The sequence below is a fragment of the Balaenoptera borealis genome (genome assembly GCF_965194805.1).
Source record: "Balaenoptera borealis genome assembly, chromosome: 20".
Lineage (NCBI taxonomy): Eukaryota > Metazoa > Chordata > Mammalia > Artiodactyla > Balaenopteridae > Balaenoptera > Balaenoptera borealis.
Genome location: NC_138879.1, coordinates 36,421,259 through 36,445,106, shown reverse-complemented (window position 1 = coordinate 36,445,106; position 23,848 = coordinate 36,421,259). Strand labels below are relative to the sequence as shown.

The window sequence follows — 23,848 nt, the reverse complement described above, 5'->3', positions numbered from 1 at the left end:
GGTAGTATAAGACCATACATCTCACCTTTAGATTTGCCATGTGCTTTTAGAAAAAAATGTTATATCTGTGAACTGGTTTATTTTCTGAGATTCCAAAGGTAAATGATTTCCTGTACAACACTCTGATTTTTGGTTTTATATTACTTGAATAAAGGATTTGTTGAGGAACCAATGTTGAATATTTAATAAGTGAAATAGAATACCTATTATCTAACTTTGAAAAGAAAGAACTTATCTTAATTTTTTAAGATATCAGACAAATATCCTGATCCTCTTAAGTTTAAAATTTTCATATTTTTTTCTAGTTTTAACACCGATTCAGAAAATTAAACATTTGTTTTTTCAAATTTTATTTTTTTCTCATTACTTATCTGTTTTATACATATTAGTGTATATATGTCAATCCCAATCTGCCAATTCATCCTGTCCCCCATTTCCCCCCTTGGTGTCCATATGTTTGTTCTCTACATGTGTCTCTATTTCTGCCTTGCAAACAGGTTCATCTGTACCATTTTTCTCGATTCCACATATATGCATTAATGTACGATATTTTAAACATTTGTTTTTAAATACTTGTTTTTAAAACCTGATCCTTGGCTCTCAGAGTTGAAATATTCTAATATCTGAGTTATGTGGCCTAGGATTTGAGGTCAAGACACTCATGTTCCAGCTGTCCTGAATTTGAGTTCATTTCTTAGTAGGCTCAATCCAACCAAGTAGCTGAACTGGATCATTTAAAGGAAGGTTGGTGAAAATAATGGAAAGTGTTTTTGCATCAGTCAACATTATTAATGGAGGAATAAACTCATTGTAGGGTAATCTTTGTTCTATAACTTTTTTCCCTTCACTTATTGATTGAGTGGTATTTGTCTAGTGTCTTTCTTTTGTGATACAGCTAGAGATTGTACACAAAAGGTAGTGCAATGTGATACTATGATACTATTTCTATTTCTGTGTTGATATCTGACTTCACAATGGTTTCTTACCAGTTAAAAGGTTAGAATGTTAATTGGCTTGAATCCAAGGAAACCTCTTAAATCTCAGAGCCCTTTCCTCCTCCCATTATTATTTTCTCTTTGATTTTTCTGCACTTGAAGGAAATGGAGATGTTTCCTCTTATATTTAAGATGTTTTATGGGTTATCTGAAATTTTAAAATCCCCTTTCATAGCATTCAGTTAAGTAGGGCTCATGGTATCCTGTTTACGACACACTGATTCCCTGGAAGTCTGTGAACTCTTGAGATAAGATGGTAAGTGCTTTTTATATTGTAGTTTAGATTCGAGAGAGATAGATAGGGTTTACAGAAATTGGGAAATATTATTTCACTTTTCATTTATTTTCTTTGGTAATCTTACTCAAAAGGCTAATTTTATATGGCAGTTAATCAGTCAATTGCTATGGAGGAGCTAACCAACACATCTCAGCAGAACAGAAATATTTTTACAACTTTGCCTTAAGTAGTAATTGTAACCTGTTTTGTTAATACCAGTCCTGAGGTATTAACAATACCCATGTGAATAACTTATACAGCTTATAACATATTTACAAAATTCCTTTCTACATCTATGCATGTTTTCAGTTTGCATATTAATCATAGGTTAGTTGTCAAAAAACAATACCACTTTGATATTTAAATCCTAGTCTTCTTTTTTTTTTTTTTTTAACATTGATATAAATGTTCTTAGGTTTTGGATGTCTTCTGTCCAAAGAGGCAACCCTTCTTTGTATTCTTTTCACACTGAAGCTTCAGCTGATACAAGATGCTCTTGTGTGTCTTTCCTACCTATTACTGCTAACGAATGCTCTGACTTTATTGCACTACTGTACTTTACAGCTAGCAGTGCAATAGTATTGTCAAAGCATCTGAAAGCAGAATGTACACCAGAATTTTGGTTCTTGCCTTACATCTTTCTTCAGTGTCTGTGAGTAATTTACCACAACCTTTGTTGCTGAAAACTATATAATTTTATTACAAAGTATATGTTTTAGAAAGTTATAATTTGAAAAAAAAAATGTTTTCAACTAATTAAAAATTCACCACTGTAATGCATTATGAAACATATTGAGAGGATACATTTTATAGCTAAAGTTGTTATGGCTTGTCTAAACAAGTAGTACTTTGTCGTTTGCTTCTTTCTGTTACAGATTTGGATAGGTTCTGACAAATCTCAGGTTTTCTTTAATTGAATTTGAAGATGAATTAGTATGTGATGAATACAATCTTTGCTGTATATTTCCTGTGGTAACCTGCCTCAAATCTTAATTGGTGTTAATTTTGTGTATTGTATAGTAAATGCTTGAGTTTAAAACTTTAGAATGCATGTTTTAATGTTCTTTTTGTAATTATGAGATATAATAAAATGTGACTCCATCACTTGTTTTTTCGTAATCAGTTTGAGATATAATTTGCATAGAGTAAAACTCAACAATTTTAGTTGTACAATTTCATGAGTTTTGATAAATGTGTACAGTCATGTAACCACCACCACCAGTCATGATACAGAACATTTCCCTCACCATAAAAAGTTCTCTTATGACCCTTTGCAGTAAACCTCCCAAACTCCCAGGCAACCACAGACCTCTAGTTTTGCCTTTCCTAGAAGTTCATAAAAATGAAATCATATACACAAACCTTCTAGTCTTTCGTGTCTGGCTTCTTGCACTTAGCATAATGCTTTTAGGATTCACCCATGTTGTTGCATGTATTAGGAGTTGGACCATTTTTATTGATGAGTAGTATTCCATTGTCTAGAATATCACAAATTGTTTATCTGTTCACCAGATTATGGACTTTGTTATTTCCAGATTTTGCCTATTATGAATAGTTGTTCTAAACATTATAATACAAGTCTTTATGTGGACATAATGTTTTCATTTCTCTTGGGTAGCATGATAAAAGTATGATTGATCTTAAAAGAAACTGCTAAAATCTTTTTCAAAGCTCTGTATTAGGGTTCCAGTTTCTCCAAGTCCTCACCAACACTTGGTACTATTGTCAGTCTTCTTCATCTTAGCCATTCTAGTAGGTGTGTAGTGGTATCTCATTATAGTTTCAATTTGCATTTCCTCAATGACTAATGGTATTGAACATCTTTTCATGTGCTTATTTGAAGTTGGTATATCTTCTTTAGTGAATATCTGTTAAAATCTTTTGCCTATTTTCAAATTGAGTTGTCTTTTTATTATTACAAGAGTCCTTTAATTTTATCTATTTGCCTTCTCCCTTAAAATTTTTTGATGGAGTCCAGTTTATACATTTTATTCTTCTATGGTTTATGCTTTCTGTGTTCTATCTAAGAATTCTTTGCTTAACTCGAGGTCACAAATGTTTTCTTCTAGAAGATTTATAGTTTTAGTTTTTACATTTAGATCTCAGTCCATTTTGAGTTAATTTTTGTTAGGAAGCCTTGAAATCATCTAGTATAAGGCGTCACCCATTGCTCTTGTTTTCTAAAACTTTTAAATTAATTTGCATTTCCAAATAATTTTTCTGTCAATTTCTATAAAAAAAAGAAGCGTACTGGGATTTTGGTTGGGATTATGTTGAATCTAAAGAACAATTTGGGGAGAATCGCTATCTTAACAATATTGAGCCTTCTGATACATGAACATTATCTCTCCATTAATTAGGTCTTTTAAAATTTCTCTCAACGGTGTTTTGCAGTTTTCAGTTTATAGGTCTTACTTATTTTTTTTTTTATAACCTGCTTAGTGTGATTTTTTAAAAAAATTAATTAATTAATTTTTGGCTGTGTTGGGTCTTCGTTGCTGCGTGCGGGCTTTCTCTAGTTGTGGCGAGCGGGGGCTACTCTTCATTGTGGTGCACGGGCTTCTCATTGCAGTGGCTTCTCTTGTTTTGGAGCACGGGCTCTAGGGGCACAGGCTTCAGTAGTTGTGGCTCCCGGGCTCAGTAGTTGTGGCACACGGGCTTAGTTGCTCCGCGGCATGTGGGATCTTCCTGGACCAGGGCTTGAACCCGTGTCCCCTGCATTGGCAGGCAGATTCTTAACCACTGCACCACCAGGGAAGTCCTAAATAAGTCAATTGTTGATTCTTTAATTCATTGTTTTTGTTTTCATTTTATAAATGAGGAAATAATCTCAGTTTTCACTTAAGATTTTCATGTAGTGATTAGTGACTGTAAAATAAATTTAGCTTTTCAGAACAATTTATTTTTGTTAGGAGATGTGAGAGTTGTAGTAGTTCTTATTAATTCTTCCTCTCCTCTCTTTAATTTCTCCAATTTTAGATGATAGTACTTCATACTTTCTTTTGGTAAGTGTTACTAGGGCAGGCTGGTACCAGAGGCTAGAGATATTAAGGAACTTATCTGGGAGACATGGATAAATACATTGAGACAGATGCCATGATGGGATAAGTAAATATCAGTTGTTGTGGGGGGCACATTGGAAAGAGGCACCTAACCTGGGGAAGGTTTCTTGTTAGAGGTGAGATATAATCTGAGACTGGAAGGATGAGTAGGGATTAGCCAGTGAAGGAAACAGAAAATGTTCCAGGTAAAGGAAACAGTGTGTGTGAAAGTCCAGAGGTGTTGCACAAGTGGGGGAAACTGCAAATTGTTCAGTACGGTTTTGAGATGGGGGGCAGGGGGGTTGAGATGAAGAACCAGTAACATCAATTCTAGCTATTAAGTTGAAAACCTCCACCACACTTTTCCTTTATTACATTCTGAACATTTAAAATTATTGTAAATATTCATGTTCTGTAGTAATTATGAACCTATGTTCCTTAATTTAAAAAAAAAAATCTTCCATATAAACACCCAGTTAAGGTTTTGGATAAAATATAGGGAGATTTAATGACTTCTGATCAAATTATATATTGATTTCTGTGTTCTACACTCTTTATTGCCCTATTTATTTATAAGGCATAGGATACCATAAATAACAGAGAAGTCTTTAAAAAAAAAAAAAATGAAAAGGAGGACTTCCCTGGTGGCGCAGTGGTTAAGAATCCGCCTGTCAATGCAGGGGACACGGGTTCGATCCCTGGTCCGGGAAGATCCCACATGCCACGGAGCAACTAAGCCCATGCGCCACAACTACTGAGCCCGTGTGCCACAACTACTGAAGCCCGCATGCCTAGAGCCCGTGCTCCACAACAAGAGAAGCCACTGCAATGAGAAGCCTGTGCACTGCAACGAAGAGAAGCCCCCACTCAGCAACAAAGCCCCAACGATGAAGACCCAAAGCAGCCAAAAATAAATTAATTAATTAAAAAAAAGACTATGTTGTATATTCTAGATTCTTTTTTAAAAATTTTATTTATTTTTTATTTATTTATTTTTGGCTGCGTTGGGTCTTTGTTGCTGTGTGTGGGCTTTCTCTAGTTGCGGTGAGCGGGGGCTACTCTTCGTTGCATTGCTTGGGCTTCTCGTGGCCGTGGCTTCTCTTGTTGTGGAGCACGGGCTCTAGGTGTGTGGGCTTCAGTAGTTGTGGCACGTGGGCTCAGTAGTTGTGGCTCGTGGGCTCTAGAGCGCAGGCTCAGTAGTTGTGGCACACGGGCTTAGTTGCTCTGCAGCATGTGGGATCTTCCCGGACCAGGGATCGAACTCTTTGTCCCCTGCGTTGGCAGGTGGATTCTTAACCACTGCGCCACCAGGGAAGTCCCTATTCTAGATTCTTTTGTAGGTATATTTTTATTTTTTCTAAACCAGGTTCATTCTATATATTATGAAAATCTAAATCTGTCCCTGTAGTCTATTATGTGTCCATAGCACAGTTAACATAAATAACCTAAGATCCTGAAAGCTTAAAAAAAAAAATAGACTACTTTAACTGATAAAGTCAGGCTCATGTGTACTACTCTCTTAATGTTACATAAAAGCCTGCAGATTAGGAACTGATGAACCTGAAACTTCACACTTTCTTCTGCTTTGATGTTGTTATTTGCCTGAAATAACATGTCTGTAACTGGGTGCTTGTGCATATTGCTGCTTATCTGTTTCAGACAAGCATAGACATGTGTTTGTTCTCTCTGGAAGAGAGTGGATAATAGTCAACTCTCTAGCAGAAATATACAAAAAACCAATTGTGATTGTGTAGACATTAGAGGTGGCGCTCAACTTGTTAAGAGCTTGAAATATTTATTAAAACAGGCTTTAGAATGTGGTTGGATTCCCAGGCTCTTCTTTCAAATGAATAAATGTTCTTTAATCTATTCCCTTTTTTCACTGCATATTAAAAACCAGGGATATACAAGTGAAAAGACAAGGCTCTTGCCAGCAAGAAACTTGAAATCAAATGGTGACACTACCATGCAAACAAATGATTGTAATATAAGACGTGACTTGGTAAACCTTAGCCATGAAAAAAATAAGATGAGATTAGATAAAGGTGTTTCTAAACCTGTATTGGAGAGATGGGAATGTAAGGGGTGCTTTAAGTAGATTCTTTGGTTGGTAATATGGCTAACCTAGATCTAGGAGTATTAAGATACCTAATTTGCCCTTAAAACAATGTTTCTATGGAAAATGTATTTCTAAGCCTAGCTACTGAGTCCAGAACATACCTCTACCAACTCCTCTCACCATAGGCAAGGCTGCCATATTTTCCCCCTTCATTTCCCTGTGTTTTGATGTTGTTGAGACAGGCTCTCTCAGAAGAGGATGTGTTTGGAGCTGGTCATTTTGAAAGGGAGCATTATTGTGGCAGTGGGAATCTATGGGTTTTTGTAAAGAGGAAATGTTTTTTTAAACTGTACTGCAATTATGTTCTTTTCTCCTTGCTGCCAAATACTTGAGTGGTATGTCATACAGTGTGCCTTTTATCTAAAGCCTTAAGCTTATCATAATAAAAACTAGTATGACAGAATGTTGTGTTTGTGAAATATGTGGCATGCTCTCTAAAACTCTGAATTATTTCCTGAAGTATTTTTTTCCCATTTGTACAGTATCTTCCTTACAATCCCAGTCTTCTTCCGAGGATGTCCAATTGGCAGAATGTAATTTGGTGGTCTTGGGGCTTTAACATTGATTTCCATGGACTTTTCCCAGCTAAATTGCATATTTTATTTACCACTCTTAGGATTGATATAAAACTTTTCCCATTTATTTTTATTACTGATTTAGAGAAACACTGCGAATATGAAATATGAATGTCTTGGGCTTTAAAAAATTCACTACTTTTATTTTAAATATTCTAATATGCCTAAAAATAAGACAGGTAGCTAAAACTAATTTAAAAGCAACCTCATTGTTTACAAGGCTTCCAATGTGAATGAAGTTTAGCAATATCATTTTGTTCCATTAATCAGACACTAATGAGTTTTGGAGACTGTCATAATTGGTCAGTAAATTTCCTACCGTGTAACTAAAAATTTTCCTGTTTATCACCAGATCCTAGAACCCTATCGATATTGTCTCTGCTGTGTAAATAGTTCTGAGTAGTGCAATATTGCTTATAGGGTTTTGGTGTTTGGGAAGAACAATGGGCAGGTTGCAGAAATGATGCAGCTGAAACTGAAGCAACAGTCATCTTTGTTTAGGAAGAAAACAAATAGTAGAAGGTAGTTTTCAATACATACATTAAAATCTGAAACTCAAAGGTCAAATTTTTTTTTTTTAATTTATTTTTGGCTGCGTTGGGTCTTCGTTGCTGCGCGCGGGCTTTCTCTAGCTGCGGCCAGCGGGGGCTACTCTTTGTTGCGGTGCACTGGCTTCTCATTGCGGTGGCTTCTCTTGTTGCAGAGCACAGGCTCTAGGCATGCGGGCTTCAGTAGTTGTGGCTCGCGGGCTCTAGAGCACAGGCTCAGTAGTTGTGGCGCACGGGCTTAGTTGCTCTGAGGCATGTCAGATCTTTCCAGACCAGGGCTCAAACCCGTCATTGGCAGGCGGATTCTTAACCACTGCACCACCAGGGAAGCCCCAAATTTTTATATATTAGAAAAAAGAAACACTTTCCTTAATTTTAACATTTTGACAAATTAAACTTTGGTTTATTTGTAGTATAATGAAATAATAGAAGTTTAGTGTTGAAAGGGACTAGATTTCCATCTCTCTCATTTAACAGGAGAGACTCAGAGAGAGGGAAGATACTGGAGGCCACATAGCTGGTTAGTGAGACCAGGACTAGAACTTCTGCCACATATCTCAATCCTCTTATTTTCTTTTCTTCTGTACCATACTACCAGGTTATATTCAGAGAGAATTTTTTAATGGACTAACTGCAGAGATATTAGATTTAAAACTTAAAAAAAACTGTTTAAATTTAATATTAGGTAAAGTCTTTACATTTTTCCCCCATCTGTGTGATTCTTATTGGATTTAATGTCACGTATAACTTTGTTCTACATAAAAACAGAGTAATGAAAATAGAACTAGAAGGAAGTCACTTAGACTATTTCTTCATTTATAAAATGAGGGGTTCAGATCAGAGAATCTTCATTGTTTTTCTGTTTCTCAACATTGCATTGGCACCCTTTTTCCTTTTTTGTCCCCTGCTTAATCCACAGCCCACTGACTTCGCTAATAAGTAAATACTTCCCCTAGGTTTCATCACAAAATGCTCTGTTCAATTCTTCAAGGAGGATAACATTCTACTCTCAAACTGTTTTTCTTCTTTTAAAAAGTTTTTAAATTGCGTTTAAATACACATAAAATTTACCATTTTAGCCATTTAAAATGTAAAGAACTCAGCAGTATTAAGTACATTCTCATCATTGTGCAACCATCACCGCCATCCATCTCCAGAACTTCATCTTTCCAAACTGAAACTCCGCATGTTAAACAATAACTCCCTATTCCCTGTACCCCCTGTCTTTTAAAATCTGTTTAAAATTCTATTTGTTCTCTGAAATATTTTCCAAATAGAAGTATGGGTATATTACTTAAAGGGAGGATGGAAATTTTTTTAAAAACCTTTTGAAAGCAGTGGTATACATATAAGTGCAGCTGTTGTGCGAAAGTGGGAAGTCCTGAATTTTAGCATTTGCCAATTTCCCTGGTGTATATATTTCCACTCTAGCTGAGTTTAAGCTATCAGCGTGATGTCACTGAAAATGGAGTTGGAAAGACATGCAATAGTAGCATGTGATATATTTCTACTGTATAGATATGATAGACCTCAAGAGCATAGATAAGAGTAAAATATAGTAAAATAACTAGGAAGTTATGGTTTTTGTGTATATGTTTTTAATAATTTATTTAGTTGTAAATTTAATAATTTAATTTTTAGTGATGCCTGTGTTTAACAATTGGCTTGCAAAAATTCCTAAAAATTTAGGGGCTTCCCTGGTGGCGCAGTGGTTGGGAGTCTGCCTGCTAATGCAGGGAGCGCGGGTTCGAGCCCTGGTCTGGGAAGATCCCACATGCCGTGGAGCGGCTGGGCCCGTGAGCCACGGCTGCTGAGCCTGCGCGTCTGGAGCCTGTGCTCCGCGGCGGGGGAGGCTGCGGTGGTGAGAGGCCCGCGCACCGCGATGGAGGGTGGTCCCCGCTTGCCGCGGCTGGAGGAAGCCCTCGCACAGAGGCGAAGACCCAACACAGCCAAATAAATAAATAATAATTTAAAAAAAAATTCCTAAAAATTTAGCCGGCTCCATGATGCCATTGATTGGAAGCACACTCTTTGGTATCTTTTTTTTTTTTTTTTTAATATTTATTTATTTGGCTATGCTGGGTCTTAGTTGCAGAACGCGGGATCTTAGTTGTGCAACGTGGGATCTAGTTCCCCGACCAGGGATTGAACATGGGCCCCCTGCATTGGGAGCGCAGAGTGTTAACCACTGGACCACAAGGGAAGCCCCTGGTATCTTACTAAAATATAAATTACTTAAGAGAAGGAACCACTTCTTTTTGGTACTATTTGGTGATTTTAGTACGTTGTGGACCCCCAGGTATTACATGAAGCCATAGCTGAAACCACTCTCTTGAAGAGAAGACATTGTTAAATGGACTATGGGATTATACTAGATAAATTTAAGCAGAACTAAAATATCAAGTTAAAAAACATATAGACTTAAGAATATCTGTTCCATAAACAAGGGCTCCTAGAATAGAGATTCTATTTTAAGGTAACCCTGGAGCAACAAATCCCATAATCCTAAGAATTTTGTGGTAACTTAATAAGTTTTAAAAACTTTTATTTAAAATTATGCTTTAGCATGTTATACAAGGCCTTGAATTATACATAAAGCTACAGAATTGTGGTCTACTTCAATAATTAAAACAAATCAGGTCTTCAATGTGTAGAGCCTTTGCTTAATTTGATTTATTCTACCCCATCCCCTCCCCCTACTTTCCATCCACATGTCATACAGGTTAGTGTACTTTTTTACATAAAGGAAAAGATAAATCTTGAGCATATTTTAATGTGGGAATTATGCCAACAGGAATTTCTTTATATATATAACCATACATATATAGTAATTACTAATATGCTTAAAGAAGTCTAATTATTGATTGATTTAATCATGGCAGCTAATAGAACAAGTATATATGACAAATGAAATGCCTCCATTTTTGGAAAACATTTTAAACACTTTTTAAATAGAGAACTTCTACATTTGTTTTTCTGGATCATAGCAACTTCTTGCTGTTAGAGATGCAAATCAGATACTGATTCTTGGAAAATTTTTAGAAACAAAGTCTGACTCTTTTCTTCAATTTCTACTCTAAAAGTTTTTGGTTATAAAGATAGAATTTTATTAATTGCAAAGTTTTCCAATCAAATTTAGGCCAATGATGAGAGAAATTATTAGTGATGGAAGCTTTAGTTTATCTCTTTCTGAAATTCTGTTCAATAGTGACAGCTTCTGACTTCAGAAGCATTTTAACTTCTGAGAACCATTTTTTTTTCCTCACTCTACCTTCCAAAGTAGAACCCTTGGTTTACTTTTTGTATAATAAAAATATCTGTATACTGCTTCTCATTAGATCTGAGAACTACTTTTAACAGTTTTTGTTGGTTTATACTCTTTCCATTAAGGCTCCAAATTTTCAAGAAGCAATCTTCAGTCCAGAGCTTAAGTTGACAGAAAGGTCTGAAAGTCTCCTCAGCTGTGGGCTACGAACGGGAGACCTTCCATAAGGAAATCATGTTTTGCCTTTCACAGTAAACTCAAAGGATGGTGGTTGTTTCCCTGACAAATTCAAGGCAGTACATGCTTTAAGATCTTGTAAAAGACCTTAAAAGATCTTAGAATTCCCCCAAATTAAGAATAATTTGTAGATTATATCACATTCAAAAATAAACCACTTTTAACACCCTGATATATATCCTTCCCAACTTTTCTCTATGTACGCACACGTATTTTACAGCCTATGGCAGTTTTCTGCTTTTTTCTCTCTTAGAAGTTTACTGCAGATCAAGGTCCCACGCTAGGACCCAGGTTAAATAAATTGGAGTTATTCAGACTGCTACTCCTGTATTAATGTAGCTTTTTTTGTGTAATTTATGACTCTTTAAGCCTTCCAATTTTGGTCTGTGTGGCACATATTTGTAGTTCTTTGGTTAATGGGGTTGCAAATTATGTTAACAGCCAGAGTATCCCTGAAAATAAGTTTGTTCAGTGTTTTAATTTGAAACTACATATCCTACCAGAGGTAGAAAAACTGCCTATTTGATGAGAGTGTTAGTAACCTTAGGGAATTCTTGAAGCCATTGCTAGTTCTTAATAGAGCATGGGTATTCTAGGTCAGGGGTCCCCAACCCCCTGTTAGGAGCCAGGCTGCACAGTAGGTGAGCACAGTAGGAGGTGAGCGGTGGGCGAGCAAAGCTTCATCTGCCGATCTCTCGCATTACAGCCTGAACCATCCCCTATCCCCACCCCTGCCCACCCCCCCATTCCGTGGAAAAATCATCTTCCACAAAACCGGTCCCTGGTGTCAAAAAGGTTGGGGACCAATGTTCTAGATGATGGAGGTTTTATATACTTTTCTATTTCCATATTTTCAAAATCAGTGTATATCATATTAAAATATGTGAAAATATAAAGAAAAAAGAATAGTTACAGTATCATGTTTAGTAATACGTCTTTTGGTTCATGAAATAATTATTTGTGCTGATCTTTAGTTCCAGAAGGCTGACTCTGATCTGGATTACATTCAGTACAGGCTGGAATATGAAATCAAGACTAATTATCCTGATTCAGCAGGCAAGGTAATCTGAAAAAGAAATGTCTTTTTAACAGAATATTTTATTAAAAGATTTTCTGATAGTATTTCTAATAGTAGTAGATTATAGCAATTACATTATTAAGTATTAAATTTATAGAATCTTTTTTGTGTTGGAAACTTGGTCACAGAAATATTGGAGAGATTGTACCCATAGTCAAGGAAATTTGTGGCCCCTTTTTTTTTTTTTAACCCATAAATAAGAATTATTGAGTCCAGAGGTGTAAACCACTATGGAAGCCTCTGAAATTCTGAGAGAATATAGATACCTCTAGGGCAGCGGTTAAATAAGAGGGGAGAAATCCTAGCAGTCATGATATTCTCTGAGGAAGATGATGATATACTATTAAATTCGTTATATGAACTGTGATTTTTCCATAAAATTATGTACTTAGTTATTTCTAAGTTTAGGTTGATTAGAAATATTATCTGTTTATATGCCATAAATTATAACTACATGTACACACGCCTATCTCTATAGAGATAAAGCAGACAATTTTTAAGCATTGTGTGCTAACATTAATTTAGCACTTAAAACATTAATTTACCACTTAAATCATTAATGTTTATCTTTTATAGCATTTGCTAGCAGACAAGAAATACCATATTTTACTGTTTCTCAAAAAATTTATACAATTAAAATTTGGGGGGAATTGAGTGGAAGTGCAAATTAAAATAACATTTTATATAAAATTGGAAAGCATTGTGAATGTTCAGTTTTTACTGCTTTACATGAAATAATGGAATGCCAGGATTCTATGGGAGTACAGTTTTAACTGTTCTACCTCCTTAACTGACTTGACCTTTTCTTTGTCTTTCCCTGTTTTCTCTTTTACTGAAGAACAACCAACCAGTTCTGGTCCAGTGGTACCACCTAATTGGCCAAAGCACTCATCTGAGTCGGTATCTTTTGAGTACCATGTGGAAGACATTTCATGTGGGGCTTCCCCTTTTCTTCCACCTTCCATCTCTCATTTTAGTTACACTTCCAGTTGTTTTTCTTCTACAACTTTTTTTTTTAAAACAGCTTTATTGACCTATAATTCACATACCATGAAATTCACTCTTTTAAAGTATACAGTTCAGTGGTTTTTAGTATATTTAGTTCATTGGAATTTTTAGTAATTTCGTATATTGTACAGCCATCATCACAATAAATATTTGAATATTTTCATCACCTCAAAAAGAAACCCATACCCATTAGCTGTTTCTCCCCATTAACAACCACTTCTCCTGCCCCTGGCCAGCTCCCAACAACTACTAATCCACTTTCTGTCTCTGTAAACTCTACAGAATTGCTGTCTGAACATTTCATATAAATGGAATCATACAATATGTGGCCTTTTATGTCTGGTTTCTTTCACTTAGAATGTTTTTTTTTTTAATTGACATATAGTTAATTTACAATGTTTCAGGTGTATAGCAAAGTGATTCAGTTATACATACACACATATATATATTCTTTTTCAGATTCTTTTCCATTATAGGTTATTACAAGATATTGAGTATAGTTCCCTGTGCTATACAGTAGGTCCTTGTTGTTTATCTATTTTATATACAGTCGTGTATATCCGTTAATCCCAAATTTCCAATTTATCCCTCCCCCGCCTCTTCCCCTTTGGTAACCATAAGTTTGTTTTCCATGACTGTGAGTCTATTTCTGTTTTGTAAATAAGTTCATTTGTATCATTTTTTTTTAGATTCCACATATAACTGATATCATATGATATGTCTTTCTCTTTCTGACTTCACTTAGTATGATAATCTCTAGATCCATCCATGTTGCTGCAAATGGCATTATTTCATTCTATTTTATGGTTGAGTAGCATTCCATTGTATACATATACCACATCTTCTTTATCCATTCATCTGTCGATGGACATTTAGGTTGCTTTCATGTCCTGGCTATTGTAAATAGTCCTGCTATGAACATTGGGGTCCATGTATCTTTTTGAATTAGAGTTTTCTCCGGATATATGTCCAGGAATGGGATTGCTGGATCATATGGTAACTCTATTTTTAGTTTTTTGAGGAACTTCCATACTGTTCTCCATAGTGGCTGCACCAGCTTACATTCCCACCAACAGTGTATAGGAGGGTTCCCTTTTTCCCACACCCTCTCCAGCATTTATTATTTGTAGACTTTTTAATGATGACCATTCTGACCAGTGTGAGGTGATACCTCGTTGTAATTTTGATTTGCATTTCTCTAATAATTAGTGGTGTGGAGCATCCTTCCTGTGCCTGTTGGCCATCTGTATGTCTTCTTTGGAGAAATGTCTATTTAGGTCTTCTGCCCAGTTTTTGATTGGGTTGTTTGTTTGTTTGATATTGAGTTGTATGAGCTATTTGTACATTTTGGAAATTAAGCTCTCGTTGGTCCCATCATTTGTAAATATTTTCTGCCATTCCGTAGGTTGTCTTTTCGTTTTGTTTATGGTTTCTTTTGCTGAAAAAAGCTTATAAGTTTGATTAGGTACCATTTGTTTATTTTTGCTTCTATTTCTATTGTCTTGGGAGACTGACCTAAGAAAACATTGGTACAATTTATGTCAGAGAATGTTTTGCCTATGTTCTCTTCTAGGAGTTTTATGCTGTCATGTCTTATATTAAGTCTTTAAGCCATTTTGAGTTTATTTTTGTTGTATGGTATGAGGGTGTGTTCTAACTTCATTGATTTACATGCGGATGTCCAGCTTTCCCAACACCACTTGCTGAAGAGACTGTCTTTTCTCCATTATATACCACATCTTCTTTATCCATTCATCTGTCGATGGACATTTAGGTTGCTTCCATGTCTTGGCTATTGTAAATAGTGCTGCTATGAACATTGGGGTGCATGTATCTTTTCAAATTAGAGTTTTCATCTTTTCTGGATATCACTTAGCATGTTTTAAAGGTTCATCCAGGTTGTAACATGAATCAGTACTTCATTCCTTTTTACAGCTCAATAATATTTCATTGTATGGCTGCACCACATTTTCTTATTTATTCAATCAGTTAATAGAGAGTTTGGTTGTTTCCTCCTTTTGGCTATTATGATAATAGTACCATAAACATTCACACACAAGTTTTTGTGTAGACATTTGCTTTCATTTCTCTTGGGTATATACCTAAGAGTGGAATTCCTGGCCACATGGTAACCCTATGTTTAATATTTTGAAGAACTGCTAAATTGTTTTTCAAAACAGTTGTACCATTTTACATTATTAGTTTTTTGTTTTTTTTAAGTTGTGGTAAAATATACAGGATAAAATTCACCATTTGAACCATTTTTAAGTGTACAGTTCCATGGTATTAAGTACATTTACATCATTGTGCAGCTATCACCACCATCCATCTCCAGAACTTTTTCATCTTTCCAAATTGAAACTGCATCCATTAAACAATAACTCCCCATTTCTCTTTCTCCCCAACCCCTGGCAACCACCATTCTACCTTCTGTCTCTATGAACTTTACTACTCTAGGGACCTCATATAAGTGGACTCATACAATATTTGTCCTTTTGTGACTGGGTTATTTCACACAGAATAATGTCCTCAGTGTTCGTCCATGGTGTAGCCTGTGTCAGAATTTCATTCCTTTTTAAGGCTGAATAATATTCCATTGTATGTAATATACCACATTTTGTTTATCCATTCATCTGTCAATGGACACTTGGATTGCTTCCATCTTTTGGATATTGTGAATAATGATGCTACATTGGTAATATATATATATCTGATGTATATCTGTTTGATTCCTTGCTTTCGATTCTTTTGTATAAATACCCAGAAATGGAATTGCTGGATCATACGATAATTCTATGTTAACTTTTGAGGAACTATAACTTTTTAAACACCTGTAATATTTATCCAATAATTCTCCTTTTTTGTGTGTTATATTTGGGAAGAAAACCATGAACTTAGTCTTTGTAGATTTCACTGGCATTAGTTCTAATGATTATATATGTATCAATGAACAAGAAAGTAAACATCCAGTAGCACTATCTTCTAATACTTCTACACAGTAAAATGGCAGTAAATATTCATTGAACATTACTATGTGCCAATGACTGTGATGTGTATTTGGAGACTGTCAGTAATTCTGTATAAAACTCAACATTTTAAAATAGACTTTTAAAATAGACGTAGGTAGATATAAAGATGCAGTAAACTACAAGCTTCTATTACCATGTTTTTCACCTGTATTTGTTGCAGAAAGCTAATTTTGTTTTATTTTACAAGAATTTTCTCTGTAGATTTTTTTTTAATAATTAATTTATTTATTTTTGGCTGCATTGGGTCTTCGTTGCTGCACGTGGGCTTTCTCTAGTTGCGGCGAGCAGAGGCTACTCTTTGTTGCAGTGCGCGGGCTTCTCGTTGCAGTGGCTTCTCTTGTTGCAGAGGGAGCGTGGGCTCTAGGTGCATAGGCTTCAGTAGTTGTGGCACATGGGCTTAGTAGTTGTGGCACACGGGCTTATTGGCTCTGCAGCATGTGGGATCTTCCTGGACCAGGGCTCGAACCCGTGTCCGTTGCATTGACAGGCGGATTCTTAACCACTCTGCCACCAGGGAAGTCCTGTAGGTTCTTTTAAATTTAGTAACACAATTAATGGCATGTTTCCTTTTGATTCTTTCAAAAGACTTAGTTGAGTTTTTTGCTCACATATTGGCTTTTCTTCTTCCTCATCACTAGCACTGTCATAACCAGAGCACTTCTTGTATATTTTTGTGAGCTACCAAAAGTGATCACCTACTTATAATAAATAAAACCCTAAAATGAATTGAAATGTTATAGGCACAAAATTAAATAAAGTGCAGAATAGTTTGTAAACACTAATAAAAGAACACGGTGGCTCCCAGGAAGCCAGTCACTCAAAATAGGCTGTGTGCACAATAATGTTTTCCTCTGTGGTGTGGTGCTAAGTCCTAAAATCACGTTTCCTGAATTAATCATTGCCATCTCAATTTTACTAGATCCAGTTACTGTCACAAAACATGTAGTATGGGTAATTGACTAACTACCCTATGTTAACTCTTAGCTCTATGGCTGTTTATTCCTTACACCTTATTCACCAATTCCTTCTTTTTTCCTAGTTTGGGAGATCATCAGGATTTGTTCTTAACACATTTTTTCCCCTATAAATTTGTATCAATATTTGGGGAATTCGTTATTCTTATGGTTTATATGTACAGTTCTCTGGTCAATTCACTACTGAGCTCCATTCTAAAGACCATTTATACTTGCCTGATCCCCTGCCATCTCACAGTTGATGTCCTCTACCCTCAAATCAATTTTCCTCCCAACCTGAAACTTTTATTTTTGTCAAATTAATTTTTATAAATAATTAGAAAAGTCACAGAAGTACATAGTTACAAACAGTAATTCCTTGTTTCACACTTTTATTTCAGTATCTTCTTGTATTTACCTCTATATTTCTAAGTAGTATGCTTGTTTTGCTATTTTTCCTCTGATCTGAAATATCTACTGATTTCCTGGATACAGACTATTCTAGTTCAAATCCCAGCTCTGCATTGTGATCTTAGGCAAGTCACTTAACCTCTCTGTACTTAGTTTCCTCATCTATAAAATGGTTTATTACTGCCTACTTTGTAGGTTAATAGAGAATAAAATATATATATACATAATGTGTTTAGAACTGTTTGGTCCAGAATATGCGATATATTTTAGCTGTTATTACTAATAACTTCCTGTTATTGAAGATAAAGATTAAATACTTTACTATCCATAAGTATCCTCATCTTCACAATTTCTGGATATATCCATTCAGTATTTGTTTATATTATTATGTCTTAGTCTGTTTTTTGGGCTGCTATAACAAAATACTAGACTGGGTACTTTTTAAATAACAGAAAGTTATTTTCACAGTTCTGGAGGCTAGAAGTGCTAGATCTAGGTGCCAGCATGGTCAAGTTGGGGCCTTCTTTTGGGTTGCAGACTTTTGGTTGTATCCTTACATGGCAGAAGGGGAAGATCTCTCTAAGGCCTCTTCTATCAGAGCACTAATCCCATTCATGATGGCTGTACCCTCTTAACATAATCACCTCTCAAAGATCCCACCTCTTAATTCCATCACCTTGGGGGTTAGGTTTCAACAAATGAATTTTGCAGGGACACATTCAGACCACAGTAATTATGGCTCTGCAAATGTTGCTTTTATCCAAGTCACGCAATATACTATGTTTGCTTTTCCTTTCTTACACACCTTGTTTTTCTGGGGCTAATAATTGTTTTCTTTTTTTTCCCCCTTCAGTTTTCTTAGTTTTTCTATGCATTTATCATTAATTCAGCCTCAGACTTTTCTACCAGAACTGTTAAACTCCTGTCAACATTGTCAGACACATCACATCATCCCTAAGTTTCATTTTCTTCCACATCCCTTGTGTGCTGTCTGTCCTCCTGCTCCAATCTAACCTTCGGCTCTACAGTCTTCCTGCATGGCTGGGAATTTCTTTACCATAATTTTGGTAATTCCCTTTGTTTTACTCCCTTTAGTTTGGATCATATATTTCACTCTTTGAGATGTCAGATGTTTGAAAATGTATTTATTTAACCCTTATTTAATCCTTTAGTTGATGGATGGTTTGGTTGAGTATGGAATTCTAGAGATTATTTTCTCTTAATTTTAAAATCATTGTTTTGTGGTTTCCTAGCTTCCAGTGTTGTTGTTGAGAAATAGATGCCATTCTAATTCCTGATCCGTTGTATTTGTCTTCCTTCTTATTTTATACCTTCCGTCCCCGCCCCCCCCCCCCAACTCCTGCATCACACCTATCTGTCTTGGAACTTTAAGAATATTTTATCTATGCTGTGAAATTTTATAATTATTTTATGATTATGATATAGGTCTTTTCATTAACTGTGCTGTCACTTGGTGGGGCTCTTTAAATATGAAACACGTGAATCTAAAGTCATATAACTTTTCTTACCTATATATTCATAAGAAAAGAAATCCTCTTTTGTGGCCTTTCCCATTACTGAAATATTGGACTTCCTGAATCTATCCTCTATTTTTCTTATCTTTTCTTTCAATTTTCATTTTTGTCTATTTCCCCCCTCCTTTTTAGGATATTTTTTTGACTGTATTTTCCAGTTTTTCTACTGGCAGTCTCTTAGAATATCTAGCTACATTATGAGAAATGAAGGGTTAGGGTGCAGGTCTCAGTGTCATTGGGATGTTTACTGAGTAGATATCCCAAAAGACATCTTAATATATATTATTTGCCAGACTATACATTTGGTGTCATCTATCATTTCTTTGCCCATATCAAACATACTATAAGTTTTTAAAACTTTTTTATGGTGTCTCTCTTTTGTCGTTTTCCTGCTTCTACTCTTCATGCCATAGGTCTTGATCACTCTCTGCAGAGTTATTTTAACAGTCTTTAAGTTAGATTTTCTGTTCTTATTCATTCCTGTTAGAATCATCTTTATTTATCAGTCTCCAGAGAAGAGGGGAGTAGAGGGCCATGAACTGAGCCTCTGACTATAGCCATGAGGTAGGGTCCTCGAAGGAGATACTTGAAGAGTGGGAAGATAACCAAGATAGTATAGTTTTATGGAAATCAACAGTTCATTTTAAGAAGATTAGAATAGGAAAGAAATAAGGAGAGGCAAAAAGAGGGGTATCAAAATTATAGAGCAAGTCTGACTTTTTGATTGTTTAAAATAATTTGGCAAAGGACTCTAGTCTATGGGGTCTTCTATTATTATTATTTTTTTTAATTGTATTTATTTATTTATTTATTTTTGGCTGCTTTGGGTTTTCGTTGCTGTGCGCAGAGCTTTCTCTAGTTGCGGTGAGCGGGGGCTACTCTTGGTTGCGGTGCACAGGCTTCTCATTGCTGTGGCTTCTCTTGTTGCGAGGCACGGGCTCTAGGGGCATGGGCTTCAGTAGTTGCAGCATGCAGGCTGAGTAGTTGTGGCTCGCAGGCTCTAGAGCGCAGGCTCAGTAGCTGTGGTGCACGGGCTTAGTTGCTCCGCGGCATGTGGGATCTTCCCGGACAAGGGCTTGAACCTGTGTCCCCTGCATTGGCAGGTGGATTCTTAACCCCTGTGCCACCAGGGAAGTCCCAGGGCCCCTTATTATTAAAAGGCCTAGGAAGTGTATTATTATAGGACTTAGAAGGTTGGTGGCAAATGGAGTGAGAAAAATGAAACTGGTTTTGAATTGCAACAGTCAAGAGAAGAGTTAATTTTCCCCTCAGTATAGGGAAAAATCTATATATATTTGAGGTCTGTATAGAGGGAGATATGAAAAGGTTATTGAAATATAGGAAATTTAAGGTTCTGGAGGATATGGGTAGGACACAACAATAATAGTGGTAGTGGGACTTCCCTGGTGGCGCAGTGGTTGAGAATCTGCCTGCCAATGCAGGGGACACGGGTTCAAGCCCTTGTCCGGGAAGATCCCACATGCCGCGGAGCAACTAGGCGCATGCGCCACAATTACTGAGCCTGCGCTCTAGAGCCCGAGAGCCACAACTACTGAGCCCGCGTGCTGCAACTACTGAAGCCCGTGCCCCTACAGCCCATGCCTTGCAACAAGAGAAGCCACGGCAATGAGAAGACTGCGCACCGCAACCAAGAGTAGCCCCTGCTTGCTGCAACTAGAGAAAGCTCGCGCGCAGCAAAGAAGACCGTATGCAGCCAAAAATAAATAAATAAAATAAACAAATTTATTTTTTAAAAAAATAGTGGTAGTGTTAGGGGCTAAGTAAGGATCAGAATGTCCGTAGTGTTTTCATTTTCAGGTGAAAAGGCAGGAGTAGAAACTCCTAGATGGTTTCTGTCTTCTCAGTAAAGTAGTTGGGGTGAGGTCTTTTGCCAAGAAGGGGTGGATGGAAACTGGAGGGAGTGGAGAAAGTTTGGAATAGCTAGTATTGGAGGGTTTGCTAAGAAACCACCAGGGAATGAAAAGAATTACCAAGTGGCAGAAAGCACCCGGTTGAAATGTCTTTTATGGAGTAGTGGTTATTTATATTCCAAAATGAATTTGAAAAACTAATGTAATTTATAAATATAGTTGCTTGAGTTGGCATGCATTTTGTATAGTGAGGTCAGTGAATTGGTGCTCATACATACTTTAGCCCCATGTATATTTAAGAATTTCAGGACTTCCTTGGTGGCGCAGTAGTTAAGAATCTGCCTGCCAATGCAGGGGACACGGGTTCGAGCCCTGGTCCGGGAAGATCCCACATGCCACGGAGCAAATAAGCCCGTGCGCCACAACTACTGAGCCTGCACTCTAGAGACCGTGAGCCACAACTACTGAGCCAGCGCGCCTGGAGCCCGTGCTCTGCAACAAGAGAAGCCACCTCAATGAGAAACCCGCTCACGGCAACGAAGAGTAGCCCAGCTCTCCGCAACTAGAGAAAGCATGTGCGCAGCAACGAAGACCCAACGCAGCCAAAAATAAATAAATAAATTTTTAAAAAAAAGAATTTCATCATAAGTGGTTTCAAGTTGTCTTATTCAACAAATCAAAATAGTTCCTTAAACCACCTTCTGTAAAATAACATTTAGAATTGTATTTTAGAAGTATGGTGTAATTAATTATTGTGAGCAATACATCAAATATTACGTATCTAATGTGACCTTATTTGCTGTTTAATATTGCTGTTGTGTGTGTGTGTGTGTGTGTGAGTGCAGGGGAGGGGTTATTTCTGTGCCTAGGCTTTAAATTCCTTGAGAATAGGATGTAGGTCTTATACCTCTCTCTTTTTTCCTTCCTCCCATCCTCTGTCCCATAGTTGCATAATTAAATACAGTGTTCTATTAAATGGATGGTAGAATGTGCTGCATATATTTTAATTCTTAAAAGAAGCTTAATTTTTCCTTTCCAGGTTTAATATATATTAATTTTTTTCCTGATGTAGAAAAATCCTGTTACACTCTTAAAGGAATTGTCAGCAATAAAGTCTCGCTATCAAACTTTGCATGCACGCTTTAAACCAATTGCTGTCGAGCATAAAGAGACTAAGAGCCGCATTTGTGCTACTTTCAATAAGACTGTGACCTTGATACAAGAACTACAAAAGCAAACAGACCTGAAGGTAATGCTTTCAATTGACCAGTTGGATTTGTAGAATTTTAATTCTGAATTTCTCTTTGAAAGATAAATCCCCAGTAACTCTCATTTTGAAATTCAGCAGTTGGAACTGTTGATAGAAATGAGATTTTCCTGATTCCCTTAAGTATAATAGCTCTCATCTTCTTTATTTTATAAATTTAATTTATTTTTGGCTGTGTTGGGTCTTCTTTGCTGCGTGCGGGCTTTCTCTGGTTGCGGTGAGCGGGGCTACTCTTCGTTGCGGTGCACAGGCTTCTTATTGCAGTGGCTTCTCTTGTTGCGGAGCACGGGCTCTAGGCACCCGGGCTTCAGTAGTTATGGCACGTGGGCTTAGTTGCTCCGCAGCATGTGGGATCTTCCCGGACCAGGGATTGAACCCGTGTCCCCTGCATTGGCAGCAGGGAAGTCTCCCTCCTTTTAGTTTAAAATGAGCAGGTGGACTTGACATGGTTAATGAAGAGGTATGCTGTCTTGGATTATGTAGCCATGGCAGAAGAGAAATCTTCCTAATACTTATTAAATCTACCAGTTCTGCTGGTTCCTGTAAGAACTAGTGAGACTGAGAAATCTAGAAAGCATCTATACCAGTGACTTTTTTTTTTTTTTTAACTTTGGGTTTATTTATTTATTTATTTATGGCTGCGTTGGGTCTTCGTTTCTGTGCGAGGGCTTTCTCTAGTTGCGGCAAGTGGGGGCCACTCTTCATCGCTGTGCGCGGGCCTCTCATTATCGCGGCCTCTCTTGTTGCGGAGCACAGGCTCCAGACGCGCAGGCTCAGTAATTGTGGCTCACGGGCCTAGTTGCTCCGCGGCATGTGGGATCTTCCCAGACCAGGGCTCGAACCCGTGTCCCCTGCATTGGCAGGCAGATTCTCAACCACTGCGCCACCAGGGAAGCCCCCAGTGACTTTTTTTAGTTCTCCTTTTCTTCAGTTGGGTTGGTGGGCTTGGGTAAGCCTGACCTTCATCCTCTTCCTCCATTCTGTACCCGCTTCTCATTTACTCTAAGAATCTCATTTAGTGTAATCCTCTATCACTGATGTGTAAAACTCTTTAGATATGTCGGAGTAGGAAAAAGAATATGAACTGCTGACCTAGGCACTAACATCTTGAACAGCCAATTGAAGAGTTTGGTCGCATTTTCGTTTACAACGCAAAGGTGAGGGCTTTTGAAAGAAAAGATAGCCTAATGTAGATGGAATCATAGAGTTGAATTTAATTATCTGGACAAAAGATGTCCAATAGGTTTTAATTTCTGGTGCTAACTCCAATCGGTTAACTGGTAATACCTGCTTAGAATGCTGTATTAAGGAGCTGTGTCTGGGCATGGCAAAAAAGCTATCTGCTGTGGCATGCTGCTAGGGGCAGCATACATGGTATTTATTTGCCAAGTCCGAACTAAATTATGGCTTAAGCTACTTGAATTATAGGCTTGTAGCAAGAGTAGATCTCAAAGGTTGATTACCCAGGTTAATTTGATCAAGAATTCTTTATGTTACCAATGGAGGAAAAGAGAACAGTGCCTGGGTAAATATCGTAAAATGACACCTTAAATGTATGTGTTATGTCATGGAGAAATAAATTGTGGAAGAGGGGAGGGCAATTAAAAAGGGCACAGAGGGAACAGGGAGCAGGAATTTA

The 23,848-nt window shown here is 36.9% G+C and overlaps 1 protein-coding gene across 1 annotated transcript in view; it reads left to right on the top strand.

Annotated features, from left to right (window-relative positions):
• SKA2 (spindle and kinetochore associated complex subunit 2) overlaps positions 1 to 23,848 on the top strand; it is a 31,786-nt gene that overhangs the window by 2,119 nt on the left and 5,819 nt on the right. The window contains exons 2-3 of the mRNA XM_082372110.1: positions 12,032 to 12,118; positions 22,015 to 22,191. Of these exons, the coding sequence (XP_082228236.1) occupies positions 12,032 to 12,118; positions 22,015 to 22,191 (264 nt within the window). The remainder of the gene's footprint in view (positions 1 to 12,031; positions 12,119 to 22,014; positions 22,192 to 23,848) is intronic.